Genomic DNA, 25,756 nt, shown 5'->3' with positions numbered 1-25,756 from the left:
TCTTGACAGTTACACATCCTTTCAGACCCACAGCGCTGAGTCGTCTTCTCACAGTGGAAGGATGGACAGAAACACCTGTGGATGTTTTCAGATCTGAAGCAGCTTGATTTTCTCCTCTCTCTCAGAGATGAAAGCTTTAAGTGCTGTTTATCTGATGGGGGCAGTTTTGGGGTCGACCAGCTCTTCCAGATGGTTGTTAGGAGTCACATTTTCTCTGTAGCTTTTCATAATTTTAACTCTAGTTTGGGAAAGTCTTGTTTTTTCACTTTAATTTTCTCCGTCCTTATGCAGCTGGTTTCTCTACTCTCCTTGGAAACATCTCCTGAAAAAGTAACTTGTACTTAATGGCTGTTTAAACAGGAATTAAATCAAATTAAATTGGCTGGACTATTCGAGATAGATTTGCCTGTAAATGCAACACTTTTCTGCTCGTTCTGCAGTACCACACAAGATGTGACGGATTTCTGACACCAAAACAAACATGAGTGAGGGTGGAAGAGATGTCACTTATGACACATTTTGGCAGAAAAAGAAATCATAAATTATTGACATGGATGAAAACAATAACGCTGATATTTGTCCAATAACTGGAAATTCTATATGTTCTGTACATGTCATGAATGAATGTACATTGTGGTGAAAGACTTTGCTGGCATGCATATACACTATATGGCCAAAACTCTATGGACACCCCTCCTAATTATTGAGTTCAGGTGTTTCAGCCACACTCATTGCTAACAGGTGGATAAAATCAAGCGCATAGTCTTTCAGTCTCCATAGACAAACACTGGCAGTAGAGGGTCGCACTGGAGAGCTCAGTGACTTTAAACACGGCACTATTATAGTACGATACTGGAAGTGATCTCCGTTTTCTACCAGACACATTTTGATGCGGCGCTCCGTGTTTAGACTGAGTTCTCTTTGAACTCTCTCATCCGCTCGGTGAAGGGTTCCAAAGCACAACCCACACTACAGAACGTTCTTTTGCATATTGCATGCAATTACACATTTTCACCAGAGAGGGCTCCAAATCCCCAAATCTTACATAGTGCAGCTTTAATAGTAGACTGACTTTAAAGTGCGCAGGAGCGTTAGCTTGCTTGTACCACAAATGCAGTGTTATTCGTAGTTCAGCTGCCCAAAAACCTCATAATCTGGTGACATTCTGGATAAAAATGTATGTTAGATAAAACATGTCTGCTTTGGAAAAAGTTTTGTTTATCATAGCAGCGTTTTTCTTGTATTTTATTTGTCTCCCTGAAGTCTACTTAAATGGTTTGTCTTGGTTTACGTACCAAAAACAGTTGTATATTATTTTCACATAACGTTTGTGTGGTTTTGTGCATGAAAACAGTCATAATTCATTTTAATATGACCATTTTCCATCCTGTGCCCTAGAATTAATCAGGCTGGTTTTGTTACTGCAGCTTTAAGACTGATGTAGGTAAATGAGCTTTGTTCTGATTGGCTGCCATATATTGAGCCTTGTCCAAATAGCAGGCTGGAAAACTCCTTATAGTGTTGATGTGAACAGGCGGGGCTGCTGTAGGCGGTTATACGTCAACTAGTTGTTTTTTGTGACGTCACAAAAACATTGGCGTAAAATGGGCTGCAGGGTTGTTTGACTTATGAACTGAAAACACATCAACACTAAATAACTAAGTGACTTTAAAGGTGCAATTTGTTTAGTTTAAAACATTCCAGAATTAACTAAAATTATCAACAGACTGTGAAAAATAACAGGTTTGACGTTATGTCAGAGGCGACTTTGTACCGTGGTGCAGAGATATCTACTGAAGTTAGCTTGCTAACCAGCTAGCCCAGGCCCGTCCTGTCTCGTAATACCACTTTGTACCTCAAGAAGTGATAGTGAGTCACTGTAGCATCGAGTCTGGTATCAGTCCAACATGACAGGAGGAAGAAGTAGCGCTGTCCTGAGGCGTGGTCTAACCCGTTGTCAATCATGTCGAAGGCCCCGCCCCCGGTTAGACCGTTTTAACAGTAAACGTAATGATGGCTGGAGCTCTAGTCAAGTTTGATGTTTTCTGGTGACACATTGCCCCCTATTTGTTTGGACTACGGATTCAACAGGTTGTGTCATCTTACATATTATTCCTTTAAATAAGCAGTTTATGTAAAATGGACAAATTTTATATACATATTACATATTAAATACATATTTTTTGGTTTATTTTGATCCAAAGAGAATTCGATTCTAATGAAACTCAAATAAACTGCACTGAAATGTTTTGATTTTGTTCCCTCAACAATTAAACTTTAATAGTTTTAAAAGTCCCGTTTCTTATTTTTACCCCTACCCCTTGTTTTCGAGTGTCACCCTAACACCTTGGAACTGAGTTAGAGGGTAGTGGCTGAAATCTTCCCTCTGAAATGAGACCCTCAAATAAAAAGAGCATCACTTCATTAACAGCTACCAGCGCTGCTCTGTAGGCGACCCTGCCAGTCTGCAGTGACAGCAGAGGAGGGTAAAGTTCAGCTCCTCACTGCTGGGCTTTAGTAACATTTAGGGCATCATATGACTTCAAAGAGGGGGCAATTATTTATTATCACCCCCCCCTAATTCTTCAGTGATATGAAGCTGAAGTCAGATATTCACCAGATTCTTGCTTGAATTTTTCCGTTCCACCTTAAATGGAGCAGCAGTTCTGATGCCTGAGGTGCCAGAATGTAACTGCTGCATCATTTAAGGTGGAACGGGAAAGGAGGTGGAGAGACATCAGCTATTACTAGCGATTTTTTTGCTTGTTATGAAGAAAATGACCATAATATATTGAAACGACATTAAACTAAGATAATACAGTGGTTATTTTAATTATTAATGGAGAAAATTCTCACATTTCTGGGTTTCCTTGGTCTCTTGTTCTCCATCTTGCTGGTTTTTCTTTTTTTCTCATAACTCTCTGTTTTGAGTGTCTGAAAAACCTCCGTTTGGAGGGTCATGTAGCCCCAACACTTCACCCTCCCCCTCTATCTCAACAAGAACTGGGACACCCTACCCCTAGACGTGAACACGCAAAACAGAGGGCTAAGGGCTGAGTGGTAGGGGTGAGGGGTGTAATGGGACTGGGCCAAAGTCTCTGCATACTTACTCTACTCTGTTTGACTGAAAGGAAATGTGTGGCATGATTAACCTGAGTTGAGTTGAAAATTCAGTTTTTTATGTCATGGGCCCTTTAAGTAGGACATCTCTAACATGTGATGCAAAGCCTCTATGATAAAAGTCCCCACTATTAGAAACCCAGTAATATTTGTGCCTATGATCTTTCACTGTTTATGTGACTCTGTATTCTGTGAATCAGAACTGGTGTGGCTGAGATATTCTATGCTGTGCATTAGTTTCTGTGGAGAGTAAAGTCTGTGTGCGTATTTTGGTGGAGGTGCACTGAAAGCCCTGATGCTATTTGTCCTATAAATAACCAAATTATAATTACTTAGCTCTTATTTATTCCTTCAGATGTTGTTTTCAAACGAACAACACATTCACTTGTTATATATAACATTAAATAAGTTTGGATGCACTTTACATGTTTTAGTATCCTAACTATGAGCATTTTACCATCTCTGCTGAGTTAGATCATAACAAAACGACTTAAAGGGGAACTCCACCAATTTTTCCAAATTTCTGCATAAATAAATGGTTAAGATGTAAACAGAGTTGTTCAGAGTGGTTTGGTGTGAAACGCTCTGTTCTAGAGAAACTTACAGAGTCAGAACTGTTCACAGTGGTGGTGATAGGAACCAGACGTCCACCTCTAAAAGCTCCTCACAGAAAGTTACTACATGAAATGGTTATGAATTCACTGCCTGATGTCTGAGACACTATTTTACTATAGTTCTGTGATAAGGTTTTGGCTTAAAATGCATTTCAATCCATTCATGGTGGAGGGATACAAGCAGGGTGCTGTGAGGCAAAAAAAGTCCCCAAAGAAAACTTATTCTTTCAGATTTTCCACTATTTTCCATCATCAACATTCCATATAAACTCAGAAGACTCGTGTAGGTTCACTGGTGGTTCTGGATGGTAAATAAAATGTCTATATTTGTGTTGTAGTCATGGCGACCCCTGGTTCCTATCACCACCACTGTAAAGACATCTGAACCATTTCACACCAAAGCCTCTCTGAATGACTCTGTTTACATCTCACACACTGAATTATGTGGAAAATTTGAAAAATTGGTGGAATTCTCTTTTTAATACATCTCATTTTGTGAAGCTCAGGTTTCTCCACCAGCGTAGTTTGCGTATGTAAACTTATACTCTGTTTGTTGAACTTAAAAGTTTGATTGTATTCAACTCCACATGTAATTTCAAACAGTTTGAAAAACTGAGTTTCTAAACTTAATTCATTCAGAGCAACGAGTTACCTTAAATAGTTTGAGTAAACTGAAGTTGTCAGGGTTTACAGTGTGGTGGTTAAGCGGGGGGGACATATGGGGTGGGGGGTTAAGAAGGGGCAGTGATGTCTCTAGAGAAAATGGGACATTTTCCCATGGTCAGGAGGAAAAGGCCTGCTGCTAAACTCATACTCGGGCAACAAGGCATTTGATGATGACAGATCCTTAGTCCTCTCGTTCAGATTCCCAGGCCCTGCCAGCCCCTTTATCAACCCCCCAACCCCCCCCAACTTCGGCCTAGCAGAGGAAGACCAGGGAGGAGCTGGACTCAGTGAAGTTGATGAACGTTATTGCGCCCACTCAGGGCTCACGGGGGCTCTGGGTAGTACCCCCCCCCCTCCCCACGGCTTACTCCCATTCTCAAAAACAAGAGAAAATAGACCTGAAAAACAGCTACGATAAACAGCTCATGTTTGTTTATATATGCTTTGAACTGCGCTGGAAAAAATGTAGCGTAAACAAAGTTATTCCTTCTCGATTTGTGTGGAACACATTTTTGGGCGTCTTTATTTCTTATAATTTACTTATCATGCATTTGCATGATTCAGTGGTTCTTCGCATGGTGAAATGGTTCTTCAGCTTCATGGAGAACATGTTGTATACGGTTCTACATAGAGCACCAAACAGGGTGTATTCAAGCTTTTAACAATAGCAGAACCCTTTTTGGTGCTATATAAAGCCATTTTCAAAAAGGTTCTACATAGAACCATATGCAACACATTCTCCATCACTCTCAAGAACCATTCCACCATGCAAGGAACCATTTAAGCATGCATATGGTTCTCTGAGTGGGAACACTGTCACGTAGTCCAGCAAGTGGTGCTCTCTATTTCTCATTCTCATAACTTTTACACGTGTAGTCGTTTTTCTCATAGACTTGTATGGTGGAATATTGAGACGGTCCCGCTGATGATGTCATGAGGCCCTTGCAGCTGATTGGCTGGGCTCGTTTAAAGAGCTTCTCCTTCACTCTGTTCTCCTTTACAGCCTTTTTTATGGCTCCATAAACTTCCTCGCTTCTCTATTTCTTCATTCTTTCCTCCTCACTTCTCTTTGTTCATCCCTTTTTCATCATCCCTCCTTCCTCCATCCCTCCATCCCAGCTCAGCTGAAGTATTCTAAACCTCCTGCTCTCTGTCTTCCTCCAAAGATCATGTTAGTTTTTATTCTTTTTCTTCGTTCCTTTGTTTATTTCTTTCTACTTCTAACATAATTTCCTCTTTTTTCTCCTTCTTTCTTTCTCACATTGTCCTTTCCTTTCTTGTTTCTTTCTTTGCCACTTTTTTCCATTTTTATGTCCTTCCTTTTCCTCCCTTTCTTCCTTACTCTCGTTCCTTCCTTCCTTTCCCATTTTATTACGTCTGAATTCTGTGACTCATTCTTTACAAACATTCTTTTTTTTTAATTAAATCTTTATTTCTTGCTTCTCCGAGCAGCAAATTTCCTTCAGATGATGCAAATATAGTTTTGTTAATATATAATATATAAAATAATCTTTTTTATTTATTTAGTCACTTGTACATATTCAATATTCAAAGTCCACTACATCTACTTTCCCCGGTCTTTGGCACTGGCTCCACCAGGTGTGGTGGCCTTCATCATGGGGAATCTCGCCAGCTCTCCCATCGCTGACCTCTGGGAACCTGGGGGTCTTCCTGAAGCTCTCCGAGGGGGCTCTGGACCGCTCAAAGCCACCTCCGGGTTAGGACAAGCCATCTGAGATGGTCCTGCTTCCTCTCCTTCTCCATTCCAGCTCTGGTTTCTCCACCTCCAGCACCTCTTACCACGTCTGGACGATTTATTCTCCTTTTTTTGTAGTGCAGCAACATCTGGAAGCAGTCAGAGAGTCTACATGGGAGGAGGAGAGGAGAGGAGAGGAGGGGGGCTTGGTTTGGTTCGTCACTTTCCTCGCGCGCGCGCGCTCCCTCTCTCCCTCTCTCTCTCTCTCTCTCTCCACACACAAGTATTACTGCAGAGAGGCAGGCGAGCCGGAGCGCGCTCCGCAAAGGCCACCGAGAAACTCCTGCGTTTTCTGTTTTTTCCTCCTCCTCCTCCTCCTCCTCCTCCTCCTCCTCCCTCCTTCCTCCTCTCCCTCCGTTATGGACTCGGCACGAGCCACTCCGATTCCCTTCTCCGGAGCAGCAGCAGCAGCAGCAGCAGGCGCGCGGCACACATGGAATCGATCACAGGAGAAGATTTAACCCCGTGAGATCCGATCTGGAATACGCCAGCCCTACCTTTCCCCTTCTCTTTCTTCTTCTTCTCCTCTTCTTCACCCTTTTTCCTCGCTCTCGCGGTCGCCAGCCTCCTCCTCCTCCTCCTCCTCCTTCTTCCCCCTCATTTTTAACCCCCTTCTTGCTGCTGCATCCACGAAAAGGGGCGATCACTTCAAAGAAGAAGGAGGAGAAGCAGAAGAAGAACGAGAAGAAGAAGGGATTAAAAAAAAGCAGCAGCAAGTGGGTGCTGAGGGGGGGGTGGGGGGGTGTCGTGTTTCTTAGGCAAGGCCCGGATGTTCCAAGGATGCACTGGTTCGTTCTGCTAGGCGCCTCGAGCCTGTACCCGTTTCTGTTTTCCCACTCCATAACGGGGATCAGGTAATATTAACTCCAGCGAGAGGAAAAGGGAGAAACTCGCCCTTCTTTTTTTTTTTTCTTCCCTTCTTCATTTTTTTTCCTCTCCACCTCTTCCCCCTTTCCTCCTCCTCCTCCTTACAAAAAAAAACCCACCCACCCCTTTGATTTCTTTCCCATCTTGGGTTGTTTCCCTCCCACCCCTCTTCTTTCTTTCTTTCTTTTTTTTCTTTTTTTAAATACAACCTTTCCTTCGTCCACATTCACCTTACGGATAAAAAAGGCTGGACTACATATATGGTCAATGAGAGCAAGAACATGTACATACCGGAGGAAACCCTTGAAAACCATCAAGGTAAGGGGTGCCATTTATTTAGCGTCGCTGGGTTTTGGGGTGGCATGCGTACACCATATGGATGGGTTGGTGGATGATGATGATGATGGTGATGGTGGTGATGATGATGATGGTGACTGGTTCTTTTGGCTTTTTGTGGTGCGCACGAAACAGGAGCTGCACCATCTCCTTCTCCAGCACATGTTTCAACCAACCCCCCTCCAAAAATATGGGGCATTGCCTGAACCAAAAGAAGTCCCACCTCACTTCCATACGCAGAGGTTAATGCTTCTATTGCCCACCCCCCCAACACACACACACACACACACACACACACACACACATTCTGCACAACTTCATCAGCCCCGAGCTGCCCGAGCTGCCCGAGCTGTGGAGCTGTGGCCGCCTTACTTCACCCAAAACGCAAAGACAAACGCTGCAGCTCGTGCCAGCCAATCCCGTCCACTGAAGCTCCATTTCTTTCTTTTTTTTCATCCAGGTGTTGCGCGGTACGGCTCCCGGCTGTTGCGTGGCGCAGTAAGAGCCTCACCGGCTCCTCGCCACATCTCACGGGCAGCTCGAAGGCTCCAGGATGGGCCTGGCTCGTGCATTTTCCACCCAGCTTTTGGGGCTCGGTGGAAACTCGCACCTCAGTTCAAAGCCTTTTTTAATCTTCCCTGTCCAGGGATTGCAGTAGAAGGCCTAGCCTGACACAACCTCCTCAAAGCCCCCTCACTTCTCAGCATCGCTTTTAGTCGCTCTGGTTTTCAGGTCAGTCTCTCCGATGGAGAAAGTGATGTAGTCGGGCTTTTGACCGAATCAGGATTGATACTCAAGCTGCACCATTGTACCGAGGCTGTGATGTAATCCTAACTCATGCACCACTTTCTAAATATGCCGCTTTATGAGGCGCTTTTAGGTGTTTCTTCTTGTGCATTGCACTCATTTACACTTGAAGGTGAACTCCACCAAATTTCGAACATTTCTGTGCAGTCTTCTCAGTCCAGTCTCCATCCTGGAGAAACCTACCGAGTCGGAATTGTTCTAGTAGGAACCAGACGTCCTTCTCAGAAAGTGGTTATGAATACGCTGCCCGCTGTCTGAGACATTGTTTCTCGGTGCTTTTGAGAAGGTTTCGGCCTAAAACATAGGTTTAAAATCGGTTAATAGTGGAGAGGCATTCTGAGTGTATTGGTGTAGACATGGCAACCCCTGGTTCCTATCACCACCACTGTAAAGAAATCTGAGTCTCTATAACTACTCTGAATGACTTTGTTTACATCTCAACCACTGAATTATGAAGAAACGTAAAGAAAAAAAAGTAAATAAAGTGTCTATATTTGTGTTGTAGTCATGGCGACCCCTGGTTCCTATCACCACCACTGTAAATACATCTGAGTCTCTACAATAAACCATTTTACACCAAACCACTCTGAATCACTCTGTTTATCCCTCAGTGTGGCAGCTTTTGGTGGAATTCCCCTTCGAAGGTGCCACCAGGGTTCTATGGATTAATTGCCATTGGCTCCCTGAAGAAGCTTTCGGTGAAAGCATTCCTGAAAATGTAAAGAGGTTTAAGTAGCTGAAAGAACCTCGACATGCAATGGTTCAGTTAATTCTCTTTCCTAGAACCGTACAACCAAGCTAGGAAGCATCCCTTAAAAAATACTTCTCCTTTATCCAAAAATGTACCATCTTGTCTGTTTTCTCCCTGAAAAGCTCTAGAAAAAGTGCACGTTGGTTTACGATATGTTCCGCAACGTCACCCAAAGTGCAGAATAAATAAGTGACCCTTTTTGTGCCCCTCATTAAACAGAGCAATCGAAGTGTCATAACATTGGCACATGAGCGTGGAAGAGTGAGTGTCTTGTAGGTGGCCCAAGCAGATGTTAGTGTTTGTGTTAGTGCAGAATGCTGCCGCCGCCGCTGCTGGAGAGTGCAGCGAATCAGGTAAACACTACGGCTGCCCGAGTATCAGGTCAGCACACAGGCGAGCACGAGGGAGATTTCTCCCACGAAGCTACAGAGGACAGTGCAAACGTGTTTTTTAGTGCCATTTCAGCGTACAGTGCTGTGCAGTCCAGGGCACATAAACACATTGTTTAAAACCATTTATCTGGACAAATAAGTTCATTTTTGCTTATAAAATCACCATATTTCACAAAAAACACATAAATACAGTAAAAAGTAACAGGAATTTCTTATTTTGAAAAAGTAGTTGATATCTTGTGAGCTAGTTTGAAGAACAAAGTCTGAAGAACGAACATAATGAAGTTCTGATTAACCAAACCAGGTATTAACGACAATTAATACTTGGCTTTCTCAAGGAGAGGGCAGGAAATAGTTAAACGAACACTCTGACACACATACAACTAAACACAAACTGCTCTGATGAACAGCTTTTTATGGCTTCATTTTCTCTGGTTACATTTCTCAAGGCCCACATCCTTTGACACATGACATTTGTGTAGTTTTATATCTCTAAAATAGTCCTAATTTCTTTTTACACAATTATTTGTCCCTTAGAATAAAACCTTTAAGACCGACATATGTATATGAGCTCTGTTCTGATTGGCTGTGCCTCTTTTAGAAAGCAGGCCGGGTTGAAACACTCCTTATAACTTTAGTGTGAGTGGGCAGGGCTAAACTGCTGCAGGCTAAATAGGCGGGTCTGCTTAAATGTGTTGCTTTTTGCAGTGAATTCAAATCAGGCTGTTTTTGCAGCTGTTTCTTTAAATGGACTGTGGACTGGAGAGTGAACACCCACAATTTGGAACTTGTTCATGTTTACATGCTATATCAAACTCTTGATTCAAAATGTTGAGGAAAAAATGAGATTTCTCATGATTTGGGTCCTTTAGATTAAGCATTACAATAAAACAGCATTCAAATTGAGAAATAAAGGTTCTGTTCAGGTACATTTTGGCTCATCAAGGTACAAACAGTGTAAATGTTCCCTCAAAGCTCCAACAGTGGTTTTAAGGTCTGATTGTGAACCTTAAATAAGTTTCTCCAGGTGAAAAGTTCGTATTTGTACCTTTTCATAACCGAATGTTTTAAACAGAACAGTAAAATAAAAGCCTGGAGACGAGACGGGGTGTGTGGAGTCAGTACAGCTTAGAACAGATCATTTCAGTGGATTATGGTTCAGTTATGTTCCCTGACTAAAGGTACTGAGATGGACCCTTGAGGGTCCCACCCCAGTGACAAGAGGGGCACTGCCCCAGTGACAGTCTAGTACCTTTATATCTGAGAGTGCTGGCTGAAACACTCCTTATAACTTCAGTGTGAGTAGGCGGGTCTGAACTGCTGCAGGCTAAATAGGCGGATGTTGCTTTTTGTGACATCGCAAAAGCAGTGAATTCAAGTCAGCCTGTTTTTGCAGCTGTTTCTTTAAATGGACTGTGGACTGAAGAGTGAGCGGCACTTTTTTGAACCTTGTTTATGTTTACATACTATATCAAACTCTTGTTTCAAAAGAGTGAGGAAAAAATGACGTTTCTCATCATTTGGGCCCTTTAGATGAAGCTTTACGAAGAAACAACAGCATTCAAACTCTGTTTTTATCTCCTCTGGTGTTGTTTGCATTTGTTCACCTGTTGCTTTTGTTTCAGAGCACATGGTGAACAGCATTCCTGAAGCAGCCAAGCTGAATGGAAACGGGCCTGAAGGCTTGTTTTCTGAGCTGAGTAGCGTACACTTTAAAAAATAAAGGTTACTGAAAGGCTTTTGGCAACAGTTCTAGGGGAAAAAAACCTTAAATTAGCATCTTTACATTCGGTGAAAGTTTAAACTTTGAAATGTTTCCTTAGGACACCAACAGTGGGTCTTCTGTGACATCACAAAAACCCTTTTTTGGCAATGTACAGAAATGAGAGACCACACTTTATTAGTTTATTATCAGTCAAAACAGCATTTCAAAACACAGATTTAACAGAAAATGACACAACTGGTATTTAATGTCCACACTTTGCCTTTATTACTGCTTCCATTCTTGTCAGGGGACACCACACCTCCAAAGTTCAATCTCAGAAGTTGGTTTAGCTCAGGGGTCGCAACCCAACTGTTAAGAAGAGCCATTTAGTCCTTTTAACAAAAATCAAACCTCCTTGAGAGCCACAACATTTTATATCCATTTACCATCTTGGTCTCAGTATGTGCTAATGCACTAGTATAGGATAACAAATAAAACATAAACAAAAACTGCTTTAAGCTTTAGCTCAGCTATAGCTGCTTTTCTCGCATCTCCAGCAGGAAACTTTTCTAAAAGTAGAACAGTTTCTTGTAAAACGTCTCTCAACGTTTGATTTTTTTATGAGGCCTAAGTCAGCTTCTCCTTCGCCAGCTTCTCCAAATTCTCCCGTTCCACCTTAAATGGTGCCTGAGGTGCCAGAATGTGCTGCTGCACCATTTAAGGTGGAATGGGAGAATTCGAACAAGAAGCTGCCAAATGAGAAGCGACTTCAGCTTTGCGACTTTAGAGTATTTAACAGTTTCTCTGGAAACCAGCTGGAGTGATTATAAATAAAAATAAGTCCATTCGTCTCTAAATCATCGATGTTCATCTTAAATCTCTCTCTTTGCCGTTTCGTTAGATACTAGCTAGGCGAGACTGTTGTCTGTGTTGCTATGGTGACCAGCAGTCTGCGCTGATCTTCAGGGTTAAAGGGTGAATTAGCAGTTCTACATTAACTCCAGAGTTTAAGACCATTTATTGTTAAACTGTGTTGAACGATCAGCAGAGCTTTATGTTACTGTAAAGGAGGATTATTTTATTTTTACCTACAGATCTGATTCTGCTGTGGAGCCACAACAGGGCAGTAAAAGAGCCATGAGCCATGACCCCTGGTTTAGCATTTTCTGTTTCCCACACTCCAAGTAATCTCAATTATGAGCTCCTAAATAAATAAATACAGTGGTCTCAGTCTTTAGCACAGTATGCTAACTCTTCTTCCAGCATGTCTTAATTGCCTTTTATTGACTTTGCTGCACCTCAGAGACGCCACAGCGGTACGACAATGCAAACAGCTATTCTATATTACTCGCTGCAGAGCAAAGTTAAGTGGGCCACCAGTAAGCCAGCGCATTTAATGCGAGCAGTGGAAGCTGTATACTTATTGCAAGCACGTTGCAAGGAGCGTTAGAAGAAGACAGTCCTCCAAGGCCTGGAAGGAGAAATCTAAAATCATGGCAAGCAAGGTTACCCTGTGCGAGATGCTGATTATTGCTAGGGCTTTGTCATTATTGTGAGGTTTTTATCATGCTCCATCAAGTGTGCCCCCTTTCTCCCCGTCGGGCTCCCTGCCAGGTGCACACGACAGGCAATACTGGTCATTAGGAGCATTAATTTGTTTATGATGGATCTCAGAAGGCCTAGCGAGGCTCCAGGACGGCGCCTGAAAATGACTCGGCACCTGATTTCAGGCTCTCGGGGCACGAAGCGCTCGTCTAGCAGCGCTGTGTGGCCCATTATTCCTCTCTGGCTCCAGTCCTTTACCTGCCCTTTGCTGAAATACGTGCTTCACTTTCACGTCCGGGTCACCGTAGCTTCTAAATCCACTCCGTTTCAGGTTACGGTCGCTGCATGAGAGCCAGAAGGCCGCATGGGGTCCCTGTTTTTTTCATTATTTGCTTGAAAAGCTTTTACCCCGAGAAAAAATCTTCTCGCAGATTAAGCTGACTGAGTGTAAATCCACAGTCAACACAGAGACGTTGCTCAGTCTCAGAGCGACTATTAAGTGTCCTTATAAGAGAACAGTATCTGCTGTGGGCTCCCAGTCGTGCCAGCTGTGATCAGAGGAATCAGGATGTGTTGTTCTCAAACATCTGGGACTGTGTTTAGGTAGTTCCATGTCGTTTCGCTAAAGAGGAGCACTAAAAGTCTCCGAGACCTTCCGCCAGAAGTTCAAAAAGGGCCGTCGTCTTGTGAAAACATGGCTGGGATCACAGGAAAATGTACATTTCCAGCCACGTTGTGCTCAGATGTTTCCTTTACCTCCTAGATTTGGACCGGCCTCAAGTCTCCCAGAGTTAAAAGGTTAGAGGCATCCAAAACAATAATCAGAACCTCGCAGTAAAGCCGCTGAAAGCCACAGCTTTAACGTCGGTAATCAAAACAATATACTGAAATGTTTTATTTTAGATCTACTAAAACAAATATCTACGGCCGTGACAGATGGGCTTTGGAAAAACACTGAAACGGTTATTTATTGATATCAAGATATTGAAGAAGCTTTCAAGTCTGTGTCAGAAAGCAATTATAGACACTGCCCCCGATTGGTCAGACGTGAGGTCGTTTGGATTCATGCCGTTTTCATAACTGTAGATGTAGGTATGTATTGTAGTGGTGTATATATTTTCTGGGCTGACATATGTAACAGTTTATACTGCACTATATGCTTGTTAACATTCAGTGCATCAAGAAAAGTTCCAAATGTCTGCATCAATTAATAGTTTAAACAAAAGTTTATTTATCATACGTGCAATATTCCAAGGACATCTGCACAATGAAGTGTTAGTGGTGAGGCTCAGATAATCACTCTCTACAGCTGTACAACACAGTATGCATATATATAGAGAAGAAAACAATATACAGAGGCCTATGCGTACAAAAATATACTAAAAAAAAAACAATAAACACTTGGTTAAGGAATAGCAATATGTGCAGTTTCAGTATGAATAATATGTAACATGCAACATGTAACATTCCAGTTTAGGATGCAATTATAGAATTATAAATAAATATTCATGAATATGTATGCACATCAGTGTATCTATAGCAACAGATCTGTAGCAATCATAAAACGCCAAGTAAAGAACAAAAACTGTCCATGAATTGGTAAAAAACAGTCCAGTCAGAGGGGTTTGGTGTGAAATGGTTCAGATCTCTTTACAGTGGTGGTGATAGGAACCAGGGGTCGCCATGACTACAACCCAAGTATAGACATTTTCTTTGGGGACTATTTGGCCTCACAACACCCTGCATGTATCCCTCCACCATAAGTGGATTTTAAAAATACATTTTAGGCCAAAACTATCGTAAAACGATGTCTCAAGCATAAGCGATTTCATAACCATTTCATGTAGGAACTTTCTGTGAGGGAGCTTTTAGAGGTGGACGTCTGGTTCCTATCACCACCACTGTGAACAGTTCTGACTCGGTAAGTTTCTCTAGAACGGAGCGTTTCACACCGAACCACTCTGAATGACTCTGTTTACACCTTAAAGGTGCAGTGTGTAAGATTTAGGGGGATCTATTACCAGAAATGGAATGCGTTAAACAAAGCCATGTTTTCATTAATGTATAATCACCTGTAACTATGAATCGTTGTGTTTTCGTTACCTTAGAATGAGCCCTGGAGCCAGTGTTTGGACAAACCAAACACTGGCTCTAGAGGGAGCCTTTCACGTTTTACGTTGAAGTGGCAGCTTGAACTTGGTGGCACTGCAGCTCTGGCTGGAAGACGTAGAAAGAAGAAAAATCTGTGGTTCTGCCGGTGCTGCTGACCATTGTGTGTTGTGACAAGTTTCAGAACCCAAATTTGGACAAATTGAGGATCAGAATTATTATTTAGCACAAGAATAAGTGAGAGAGGATGAATCCTCACCGTCAGAGAGGTGAAAGCATGAAGAAGCAAAACGAAATCAAGACAGACAACGGCAGAAAACCTGGCGGCCACCGTAGGTTCCACTACACACTTGGAAAGGGAGGGGTGAGGGAGGGGGATTTCAGCTGGTTGCAGTCTGCAACCTCACCACTAGATGCCACTAAATCTTACACATTGCACCTTTAACCATTTGATGCTGTCACAAAAAACAACACATTTATAAAAACTAGCCAGTTCATCTTGAAGCAGTTTAGCTCGACCTGTTCGCAATGAAGTTATATGAAGTGTTTCAGCCTGGACTGCTTTTTGATTAAGGTACAGGGCAGCCAATCAGAACAGAGCTCATTTACAGATATTAGTCTTAAATGCACAGCAGCAAAACCAGCCTGTTTTATTCTAAGAGATGAAGTGAGATGAATTATAACTGTTTTAGGTAAATAAAACTACACAAATGTCATCAGTGGACCTGATAGATATAGGAGAAATGTAAGATATGGATCCTTTAACTAAGAAATATTAAAAAATTAAGGTTCAGACCTTGAGGATCACCCAGCCAGCCCGATTGTCCAAATTAGGAGAGTGAACAGAAATGTGTGAGAACAAAATAGCCCCCTTTTTGTGAGCATCTAACTTTCTTTGCACCAGCTATTCTTCACAAACGAAAATCACCTTGTACTCTGTTATGTGGCTGCTCCAAGATCTATGATTGGTGTTGCTGACCCTCAGTGAATCGACACAGAACGACCCGTTTTCGGAGAGAAGAAGGGGTCACGAGGGATAGAGTTCTAGAGAGAAAGAGACTGAGAGCAAAAGAGCGAACACGTAGGATGGTGCTGAAGGCGTGAGGGGAAAGAAACGAGGTTATCCAATAATATCTGTGCCGTTCCAGACTGGAAATCCACAGCGAGGCCTGAATGAGTGAAAAGAAAGAGATAAGACTGCTGGAAGAGGGCTGTAATGCTAGTGGACCAGCTCGATGCACTGAACGGAGATGTATTAAAGGGGAATTCCACCAAATTTTCAGAATTTCTGCATAATTCAATTACAACAATGTAAGCAAAGTCATTGAGTGGTTTGGTGTGAAACGCTTCATTCTAGAGAAACTTACCGAGTCAGAACTGTTCACAGTGGTGGTGATAGGAACCAGACGTCCACCTCTAAAAGCTCCCTCACAGAAAGTTACTACATGAAATGGTTGTGAATTCACTGCCTGATGACTGAGACACTGTTTTATGATAGTTTTGGCCTAAAATGTGTTTTTTCCGACACATACAGGGCATACAGGGAGTTGCAGAGTAATATAGTCCCCAAATAAAGCCTATTTTGTCAGGTTTTCCACATTTTATCATCATCAATGTTCCACATAAAACTCAGAAGACTCGTGTAGGTTCACTGGTGGTTTGACAGTAAAAAAAAAGTCTATATTTTGGTTGTAGTCATGGCGACCCCTGGTTCCTATCACCACCACTGTAGTCAGTTTTACTAAAGTGAACCATTTCACGTTGCGAATGACTCTGACTAACTTTGTTTACATCTCAACGATGCAGAAATTCTGAAAAATGGGTGGAATCCCCCTTTAACAGACACTGCCTTTGGGATATAAGAGAGCTAGCCAGTTGTGGGCCTCGGATCCGAATGATTAGAGCATCGGAACTAATGACTGTGTTGCGGTGCAGTGTGAGCTGCTGAGATGCTTCAGCTGTTTTTGCTCTTCTTTCATCTCTAATGCAGTTCTTTTAATTCCCACTGGGGCCTGAAAGCACTGCTGCTGCTGTTGCTACGCCATGCAAAGACATCAATTTGAGCGCTTTACTCTCCCACTCCCCCTCCCTCTCCCTCTCCTCTATCACCTGACTTTATATGTGATCCACCCCCCCATGTCTTTAACTATTCTCTAAAAATAGCCAACCGGTTCTTTAAAGTGCCTCTATTAGACATGTCTTTGTTTTCTCATTTTAATATGATCTTCCTGCCGCCTGTCTCTCTGTTAACAAAGGCCACGGTAAATTTCAGATGTGCTCAAATGCTCAACGCGCCCACCAGCAGGTTCTGATTCCTCTATTTCTCTGTTCAGACTGTAACACTTACGCTGTTTGAGCTGTTGGCTGGTGTTTGTGGCATATGGCGCACAGTCCACAGTTACCAGGACCTGCAGTGTTTACACAGGAGGAGCAGGTAGCAGCGGCTCTCAACCTCAGCCTTAAAGTGATGGGTTGGCAAAAAAATCTAACAGCCAGGACATGTTTGGTGTCTGAAGTTTGCTTCTTCAGTTTTAGCACTGGAGCTGCAGTGCTAATGCAGCTAATGAGTGATGTTAAGCCTCTCAATACAAGCAGGAACACACCTGATTCCACTTCATTAATTAGTCCATCTCAGGCGTCAACAGTTGGGCATGTGAGCTCCTGCTTTGTTGGAATGAAAACTTGTAGCCACATCGGCCTTTTGTGGATAAGATCAAGGTAAATTCAACACTCTGACTTCTGATGCTTTCAAGTGTTTATTTAAATAAACAATCACTATGTTTTTCTGCCTATAGACTAATCAGAGTGCACATGCTGTTTGCCTTGTATTAGCATTAGCATATTATCCCTGTAAGAAAAAATACTACATAGTATGTAGTAAGACAGAGAGTATGTAGCTCTACCTGGTTGGTATGTACATAGCTCTACCTGGTTGGTGGTTATGTAGCTCTACCTGGTTGGTGTTCATGTAGCTGTACCTGGTTGGTGTTTATGTAGCCCTACTTGGTTAGTGTTTATGTAGCTCTACCTGGTTGGTGGTTATGTAGTTCTAGCTAGGTGTTTATGTAGTTCTATCTGGTTGGTCATTAGGTAGCTCTACTTTATTGGTGTTTGTGTAGCTCTACCTGGTTGGTGGTTATGTAGTTCCTCCTGGTTGGTGTTTATGTAGCTCTACCTGGTTGGGCTTTATGTAGCTCTATCATGTTGGGGTTTATGTAGATCTATCTGGTTGGGGTTTAGTTCTACCTGGATGGTGGTTATGTAGCTCTACTTTATTGGTGTTTGTGTAGCTCTACCACTTTGGTGGTTATGTAGCTCTACTTGGTTAGTGTTTATGTAGCTGTACCTGGTTGGTGGTTATGTAGTTCTACCTATTTGGTGTTTATGTAGCTCTGTCTGGTTGGTCGTTATGTAGCTCTCTCTGGTTGGTCATCATGTACCTCTACTTGGTTGTTGGTTATGTAGTTCTACCTGGTTGGTGTATATGTAGCTCTACCTGGTTGGTGGTTATGTAGTTCCTCCTGGTTGGTGTTTATGTAGCTCTCTCTGGTTGGTGGTTATGTAGCTCTATCTGGTTGGTCATCATGTACCTCTACTTGGTTGTTGGTTATGTAGCTCTACCTGGTTGGTGTTTATGTAGCTCTATCTGGTTGGTCATCATGTACCTCTACTTGGTTGTTGGTTATGTAGCTCTACCTGGTTGGTGGTTATGTAGTTCCTCCTGGTTGGTGTTTATGTAGCTCTCTCTGGTTGGTCGTTATGTAGCTCTATCTGGTTGGTGATCATGTAGCTCTAACTGGTTGGTGGTTATGTAGTTCTTCCTGGTTGGTGTTTATGTAACTTTTCCTAGTTGGGGTTTATGTAGCACTACCTGGTTGCTGGTTAAGCATTCTTAACTGGGTGGTATTTATGTAGTTCTACCTGGTTGATGTCTGTGACCCAAAATAGGGACCTCATGACTGTTTGGCTAAATGCAGGATACAAAGAAGATTATCTGACCACTTGTGGAGCTTATGTATAGAGAATTTTCCAGTGCACCACTGTTGATGAACATTGCTTACCAGAACTATTTTAATGTTATTGCTTTCGTGGCTGGGTTGGCAACGATCTCCAGACTGCAGTGCAGGAACAGGAAAAAAAAGCCTTTGTGTAAACGATGGCCTCTAGACCTCATTAAGAGTTTAGTTCAGCTTTTGGTACCTACAGAAACGGCAGAAGCCTGATTAGGTCGGATCTTTAGAAGACGTCATTGTGTATTAGATGTTTTGTTTGTTTGTTTGTATGAATTTAATGTTTGAACTGAGTTGTATGTCACGAGAACTTGATTTGGTATTGAGTTTGACACTCTTACTAACATGAACCAGTGTTGTAATGCTTAGCTTAAAGGGAACTGCACCAATTTCTTAAAATACCTGCGTAATTCAGTGTGTGAGCTGTAAACAGAGTGATTCAGAGTGGTTTGGTGTGAAATGGTTTAGATTTATTTACAGTGGTGGTGATAGGAACCAGAGGTTGCCATGACTACAACCCAAATATAGACATTTTATTTACTATCCAGAACCACCATTTTTGGGAAAGCAAAAATGATAAATAAAATACATTTTAAGCCAAAACTTTATCACAAATCTATCATAAAACAGTGTCTCAGTCATCAGGCAGTGAATTCACAACCATTTCATGTAGTAACTTTCTGTGAGGGAGCTTTTAGAGGTGGACGTCTGGTTCCTATCACCACCACTGTGGACAGTTCGGACTCAGTAAGTTTCTCTGGAATGGAGCTTTTCACACCAAACCACTCTGAGTGACTCTGTTGAACCATTTAATTATGCAGAAATTTTGAGAAATCAGTAGAATTCCCATTTTATGTGAGCTCTGTGTCGTGTGCTGTAATTTCCCTCTTCAGTCCTTGCACAACCACACGCGCACCATATGTTTTAAAGCCAGAGAGCCAGTTTAGCCTCTCGCACCACACATCACTGAGTCATTACACACCGATGAAGCTTTTGTAAAATGGCCCACAGCAGGGGAGCAATAAAACTGTGTGTGTGTGTGTTCTGCTTGATCATGTTTGCCTAAAAGTGTGTGTACAGAAAGCTCACCAGCCCTGGTAGAGTACATTTGCATTTTTTTCCCTTTTTGTTCCAGGCTAGCTTTTAGCTAGACTGCCCTTCACTTATTTAATTTCCAGTCAAAAAGTACAGGTTATTAATTTTTCAGGAGACATTTCTGAGGAAATAATCCACTTGCATTAGGAAGGAGGAAGTCAAAGTGAAAAAAAGCAGTTTTCAAAACCAAAGTTCAAAAAAATATTAAAGCTACAGAGAAAATGTTCCTCCTAACAACCACCTGGAAGAGCTGGTAGACACCAAAACTGCCCCCATCAGATAAACAGCACTTAAAGCTTTCAAGCTTGATACTTCGATACATAGAGATCCGAACTTACAACGGAATCAGATTAACAGACATCAAATAAAGCATCGCTCAGCACCGCCCTCTAAAGGCGTTATTAACAAACATCAAATAAACAAACGCCGCTCAGCGCCGCCCTCTAAAGGCGTTATTAACAAACATCAAATAAACAAACGCCGCTCAGCTCCGCCCTCTAAAGGCGCCATTAACAAACATCAAATAAACACACGTCGCTCACCACCGCCCTCTAAAGGTGCCATTAACAAACATCAAATAAACAAATGTTGCTCAGCGCCGCCCTCTGAAGGTGCCATTAACAAACATCAAATAAACAAATGTTGCTCAGCGCCGCCCTCTAAAGGTGCCATTAACAAACATCAAATAAACAAATGTTGCTCAGCGCCGCCCTCTAAAGTTGCCATTAACAACCATCAAATAAACAAACGTCGCTCAGCGCCGCCCTCTAAAGGCGTCATTAACAACCATCAAATAAACAACCGTCGCTCAGCGCCGCCCTCTAAAGGCGTCCTTAACAACCATCAAATAAACAAACGTCGCTCAGCGCCGCCCTCTAAAGGCCTCATTAACAACCATCAAATAAACAAACGTCGCTTGCCGTCAACTTTTGTTGTTTTTCTAAGACTCATTACATGTTTCAATAAGTGAGTTTCCTGCTAACAAATAGTAACTGGGGAAAATATTTGCAGTCAGCTGAAATGATTATCATCCGGTCATTATGTAAAAATCGTGACAACTTCTAAGACTGAACTTTGGAGGTGTGTCTGCAGATTCTTAGAGAAACTGAAAGTGAGTCTCCTGAAAAGAAAGGAAGCTGTAATAAAGGTAAAGAATGGGCAAACTAAACACTAAAATTTCATATTATATTTAGTTATTGGGGCTTCTGTGTAATTTTCGGTTAAATATGTTTTCAGCTTTTTGTCCTGATGCTGAAAAATGAATAACATAGTGACCGTTTTGACTGGAAATTAAATGAGTGAAGAGTCCTCTCTTTTGTACAGTACTGTATGGGAGTCTGCCTTGCCTGTGGCCAGCGTTAGAGTGAGCTTTAGCATGTGTGTGTCTGTGTGCATTAACAGCGTGCATGGCTGAGTAGCCCGTGGCCTGTGTGTGTGTGTGTGTGTGTGTGTGTGGTTAGCCGGTGGCGAGTGTTTGATGCTCAGTTGCACAGTGTTACTGAGCTGAATGTTTCTCTGAACACTATGAGCTCCATGTCACCCCCAGAGCTCCGCGGATGGACAGATAGAGGAATAAATGAGTGGATATGTTAATTACGGATGCAAGAAACAGCTGTTTGTGACACATTAACACTGCAGCCTGGCTGAATACTGCGTGTGCCGGTAACAGAATCCTGTCTTTCGGGTAACCATGTGGAGAAGAACTGCGGTAAACCGTTAAAGCCGGACTTCAGGTTAGGGTTTGTGGTATGAGACCATAAGGAATTCAGTGTTATTTCATTTATACTGTGTCAAATTTCTATTCCAACTCTGAACAGCCAAAGAAACTCATTCCACCATTTCTGTTGTAGCGTGTCATTGATTGGTGGTGTGGGAGCTCACCAGTAGGTGGCGCTGACAGAAAGAGGGGAGAAACTAAGCATGATGATGGCTAAGAGCTCCACTGCGTTTCCACGACTTCTCAACTCCACTTTTAAGCTCCAGAGCTGGTGATAAAGGGATAAAAAAATTCCTGAAGGGTTCTTTAGTAAAGACAGCGGTTCTATAAAGAACCATGAACACAAAGTTCTTGCTTAAAGGGTTGTTTGCATGGTGAAATGGTTGGTCGGATTGTTGGAGAATGTGTTGTATAAGGTTCTATAGTGAAGCTTTTTGTAAAGGGTTCTATATAGCACCAAAAAGGGTTATTCTATTGTTGCACAAGCTTGACATCATAACAACAGCATTCTTTATCCTCTAAATGGGTGATTTTTGAGCATCTGTTACTGAAACAGCCTGTACTGCAGTGGGTTCCACCCATAGATATGCATACCTAGATGCCATGTTTGGTCCAGCCAGGCACGTCAACAGCGTCGCCATTTTAGCACAGTCAACATCGCTGCCGGACTGCATTCAGTACCATTACAGAGCAGCAGTTTAAGAAAAATACTGTCCAAAATTATATTATTTCAAGAATATTAAACTCAGAAAGTGGGATAGGATTATATAACGGAGGGAACGCAGTGATCCACGCTCTTGTCTGTGTGATGTGTATTGTCTGTGTGATGTTGATGTGGTTGGTGATGCACAGAGAACCTGTTGATGTGATTTGTTTTTCCTCTGGTTTTATATTAAGCTTATTTCATTTAACAGTCTATTCAGCGGATCTTAACTTTATGCAGTAGATGGTTAATGCTTTAGGTAGGGAAGTTTTAGTTTTCATTAATCCATGTAGATATTCATGATAGATTAGCGTTAGCACCTTCCTACATGAAACTGAAGTCAGCTTCTTATTTGCTTTTTGTTCGAATTTTTCCGTTCCACCTTAAATGGTGCATCAGCCAGCATCTTGTTCGAATTTTTCCGTTCCACCTTAAATGGTGCATCAGCCAGCATCTTGTTCGAATTTTCCCGTTCCACCTTAAATGGTGCATCAGCCAGCATCTTGTTCGAATTTTCCCGTTCCACCTTAAATGGTGCATCAGCCAGTGTCTTGTTCGAATTTTTTCCGTTACACCTTAAATGGTGCAGCTTCAGGCACCAGAAAGTAACTGCCACATTATTTAAGGTGGAACGGGAAAACTCCAACAAGAAGCTGGCGAATAGGAAGCCAACTTCAGCTTTGTCCTTCTTACTGTGTTTTGGGGTTTTATTTTATTTCTATGTGTATTAAGATTAGAAGTGATTCACACATTGATGGATTTGCTGATGTGTCTGATTGTGTTTCTCGTGCTAAACCCGGTTTTTAACGTCAGGTGCAGACTGAATACTTTCCTGCTGGTCCGAATGGCTAATTATCACGATCAGTTATTAAAGTAATAAAAACTACCGAGAGCAGATCAGCCTGGATTAATCTGTGTCTGAGGATTATAACAAAACAGATTTGGTGAAAATCGGTTGAGTAATAAGGAAGTTGTGGCTGATTTAATCCTGAGACTCTTCGTCTCTCAGTACAAGTGAATCTGTTCACAAGCGGGTCTTGACCTCTCCAATATGGCGGACGCGCAGACGTATCACTTCAGATAGAGAACAACAGACAATGCGGCGTCTAGGTATGGATATCTATGGTTTCACCTGTTGCCGGATAAGCTACGTTAGCATTAGCATCGCCCGGCAGGGTACAGCTCAAAGCACCACAGAGCACTTTTTCACTTTTTTTTTCTTTCTGTCACTTCAACACTACTCATTCAAATCTGTGCTCTCAGATACGAGTCTTTATCCCCTAAACGGGTGTTTTTAATCATTGGTTAGCTAGAACCGAGCCCATACTGTGGCGGGAGGCACCGTGCAGTCGGTTTAGCTTAGCCTAGCAGGCTGCATCTTAAAGCCTTACAGAACAGGTTTGTTTTCGGCTTTCTGTCACTCCAACACAGATCAGTCGACTTTGCTCTCACTGTTGTATGTTTTTATCATGTATACCTGTGATAACGGGGCACCAGTCTGTCGAATCACACCTGTACTGGGTGTTTGGATCTCTTCAGCTATGCTGAGTTAACCAGGAGAGAGGAGGCTAGCATTAGCTTAGCTAGGAGGCTCCAGCTCCAGTGAATAGCTACGTCATTGTCATCCCACCCCAGAGGAAATAAGTCTTTCTTAAGATTGTCTCAGAGAAACAAAACAGATCTCAATATTATATTATATTCATATATTTCTGAACTCCTGAAACCCCCATAGGAGAAAAGAGGAGATTAATAGGAGCATTTCACTGTGAGAAGTTCTGGTGATGAAGGAGAAAAGCAGGAGATCTCACACTTTTCTTATGGAGATATTATTCAGCTGAGACTGGGCTGAGAGTAAATCCACATGTGTGACGATGATCAAAGTGAGAAAATCTGAGTTTTATTTCTCAGGAGCCAAATTTCAGGAACAGGAGAAAATGGCTTTAATCTCACTCTGATTTCAAATCGGACTTAACTGTGTCTAGGAGAAGAACCTGAGGTCAAGAGGAGATCTCGTTTCGAATATTTCCTTCCTCTGGAACCAAACTGTTCTGTGGCCCCGAGAACGGTTAGCCAACTGTGCCGAAAAAAACAGGCTGAGGGGTCGAACTGTGTCCATGTGGTTGGTTACCCTCTGTGCTCAAAACTGTTCGGCCCTGCAGCAGAAAAAAATCGGTGCAGGAGAACTCGTGCTTTTCTCATTTATCACCAGAACGTCTCACAGTGAAATGCTGATGTTCATCTCCTCTTTTCTCCGGAGAGAGACAGAGTTCAGAAATCAGTGATCCTTCATTATCACAATATTGAGATCAGCTTTATTTCTTTGAGACAATCATAAGACAGACATTTTTTTCCTGTGGGAGGTTTTCTTCTTTTCCTCTTTTCCACATGAGGCTAAAGTTGGCCTCTTATTTGAATTTTCCGTTCCACCTTAAATAATACAACAGCTGGCGGGTGCCAGAATGTAACAGCTCCATTTAAGGTGGAACGGAAGCCAACTTCAGCTTCATCCTCTTTTCCAAGATGTTCTTTCGCAGAGGAAAGAAATATTCTAAATGAGATCTCCTGATCTCAGGTTCTTCTCCTAGACACGGTTCAGTCCTGTTTGAGATCAGAGTGAGACTTTAGCCACTTTCTCCTGTTTCTGAAATTCGGCTCCTGAAAAATAAAAACTCCGATTTTCTCACTTCGATCAAAATATTGTCCCACATGTGGAATAATAACTCTTTAGTGTCTGACTCGTCTCAGCCCCGTCTCAGCTCAATAATATCTCCATAAGATAAGTGTGAGATCTCATCGTTTTCTTATGCAGCTCGGTTCTAGATCACAGAACTCTCTCGGCACTCTGTCAGTGCAGAAGGAGAACTCACGGTTTTCTCCCTTTGAATTTCCCCGTTGTGGGACTAATAAAGGAGTATCTTATCTTACTACTCATCACTAAGCTACATTCACCACAAAACCTGTTCAGTTTCAGCTTTCACTCTAACACCGGTCACTTGACTCTGCGCTCATGGATATCCTCTAAACAGGCGTCATTATAGCTTCAGTTAGCTAGAACCGAGCCTGTGCTGTGAGGCCTGCTAACTAAGCTATCATTAGCTTAGCCAAAACTCACTCCAACCCCAGCCGCTCCACTTTTACCCTCTTGGATGTTCGTTTGTATCATCTAGGCTTGTTTCAGCAGAACAGTGGTCATTCAGAATCACACCTGTACTGTGGTGTGTGGTGCTGTTTGGGTCTGTAGCCTTGTTAAGCAAAGCTATTCATTTTTCAATCACAAGAAAAACATAAATATATACGTAAATGTATTTAACAGGTCTTCCAGGTGGTTGCTAGGAGTCTCATTGTATGTATACCTCTCAGCTTTCACTCTAACACCAGTCACTCGACTCTGCGCTCATGGATATCCTCTAAACAGGCGTCATTTTAGCTTCAGTTAGCTAGAACCGAGCCTGTGCTGTGAGGCCTGCTAACTACGCTATCGTTAGCTTAGCCAAAACTGTCACTTCAACACCAGCCGCTCCACTTTTTCTCTCTCGGATGTGAGTTTTTATCATCTATGCTCG

At 42.3% G+C, this 25,756-nt stretch overlaps 1 protein-coding gene across 1 annotated transcript in view; it reads left to right on the top strand.

Annotated features, from left to right (window-relative positions):
• Positions 1–7,147: 7,147 nt before the first annotated feature.
• Positions 7,148–25,756, top strand: part of cacna1c (calcium channel, voltage-dependent, L type, alpha 1C subunit) — a 335,868-nt gene continuing 317,259 nt past the window's right edge. The window contains exon 1 of the mRNA XM_036577755.1: positions 7,148–7,341. Coding sequence (XP_036433648.1) covers positions 7,284–7,341 — 58 coding nt within the window. The 5' untranslated portion in view covers positions 7,148–7,283. The remainder of the gene's footprint in view (positions 7,342–25,756) is intronic.

This window comes from Colossoma macropomum, unplaced genomic scaffold (assembly GCF_904425465.1).
Source record: "Colossoma macropomum unplaced genomic scaffold, Colossoma_macropomum, whole genome shotgun sequence".
In the NCBI taxonomy this organism is placed as follows: Eukaryota; Metazoa; Chordata; class Actinopteri; order Characiformes; family Serrasalmidae; genus Colossoma; species Colossoma macropomum.
This window is presented reverse-complemented; position numbering and strand designations above follow the sequence as displayed.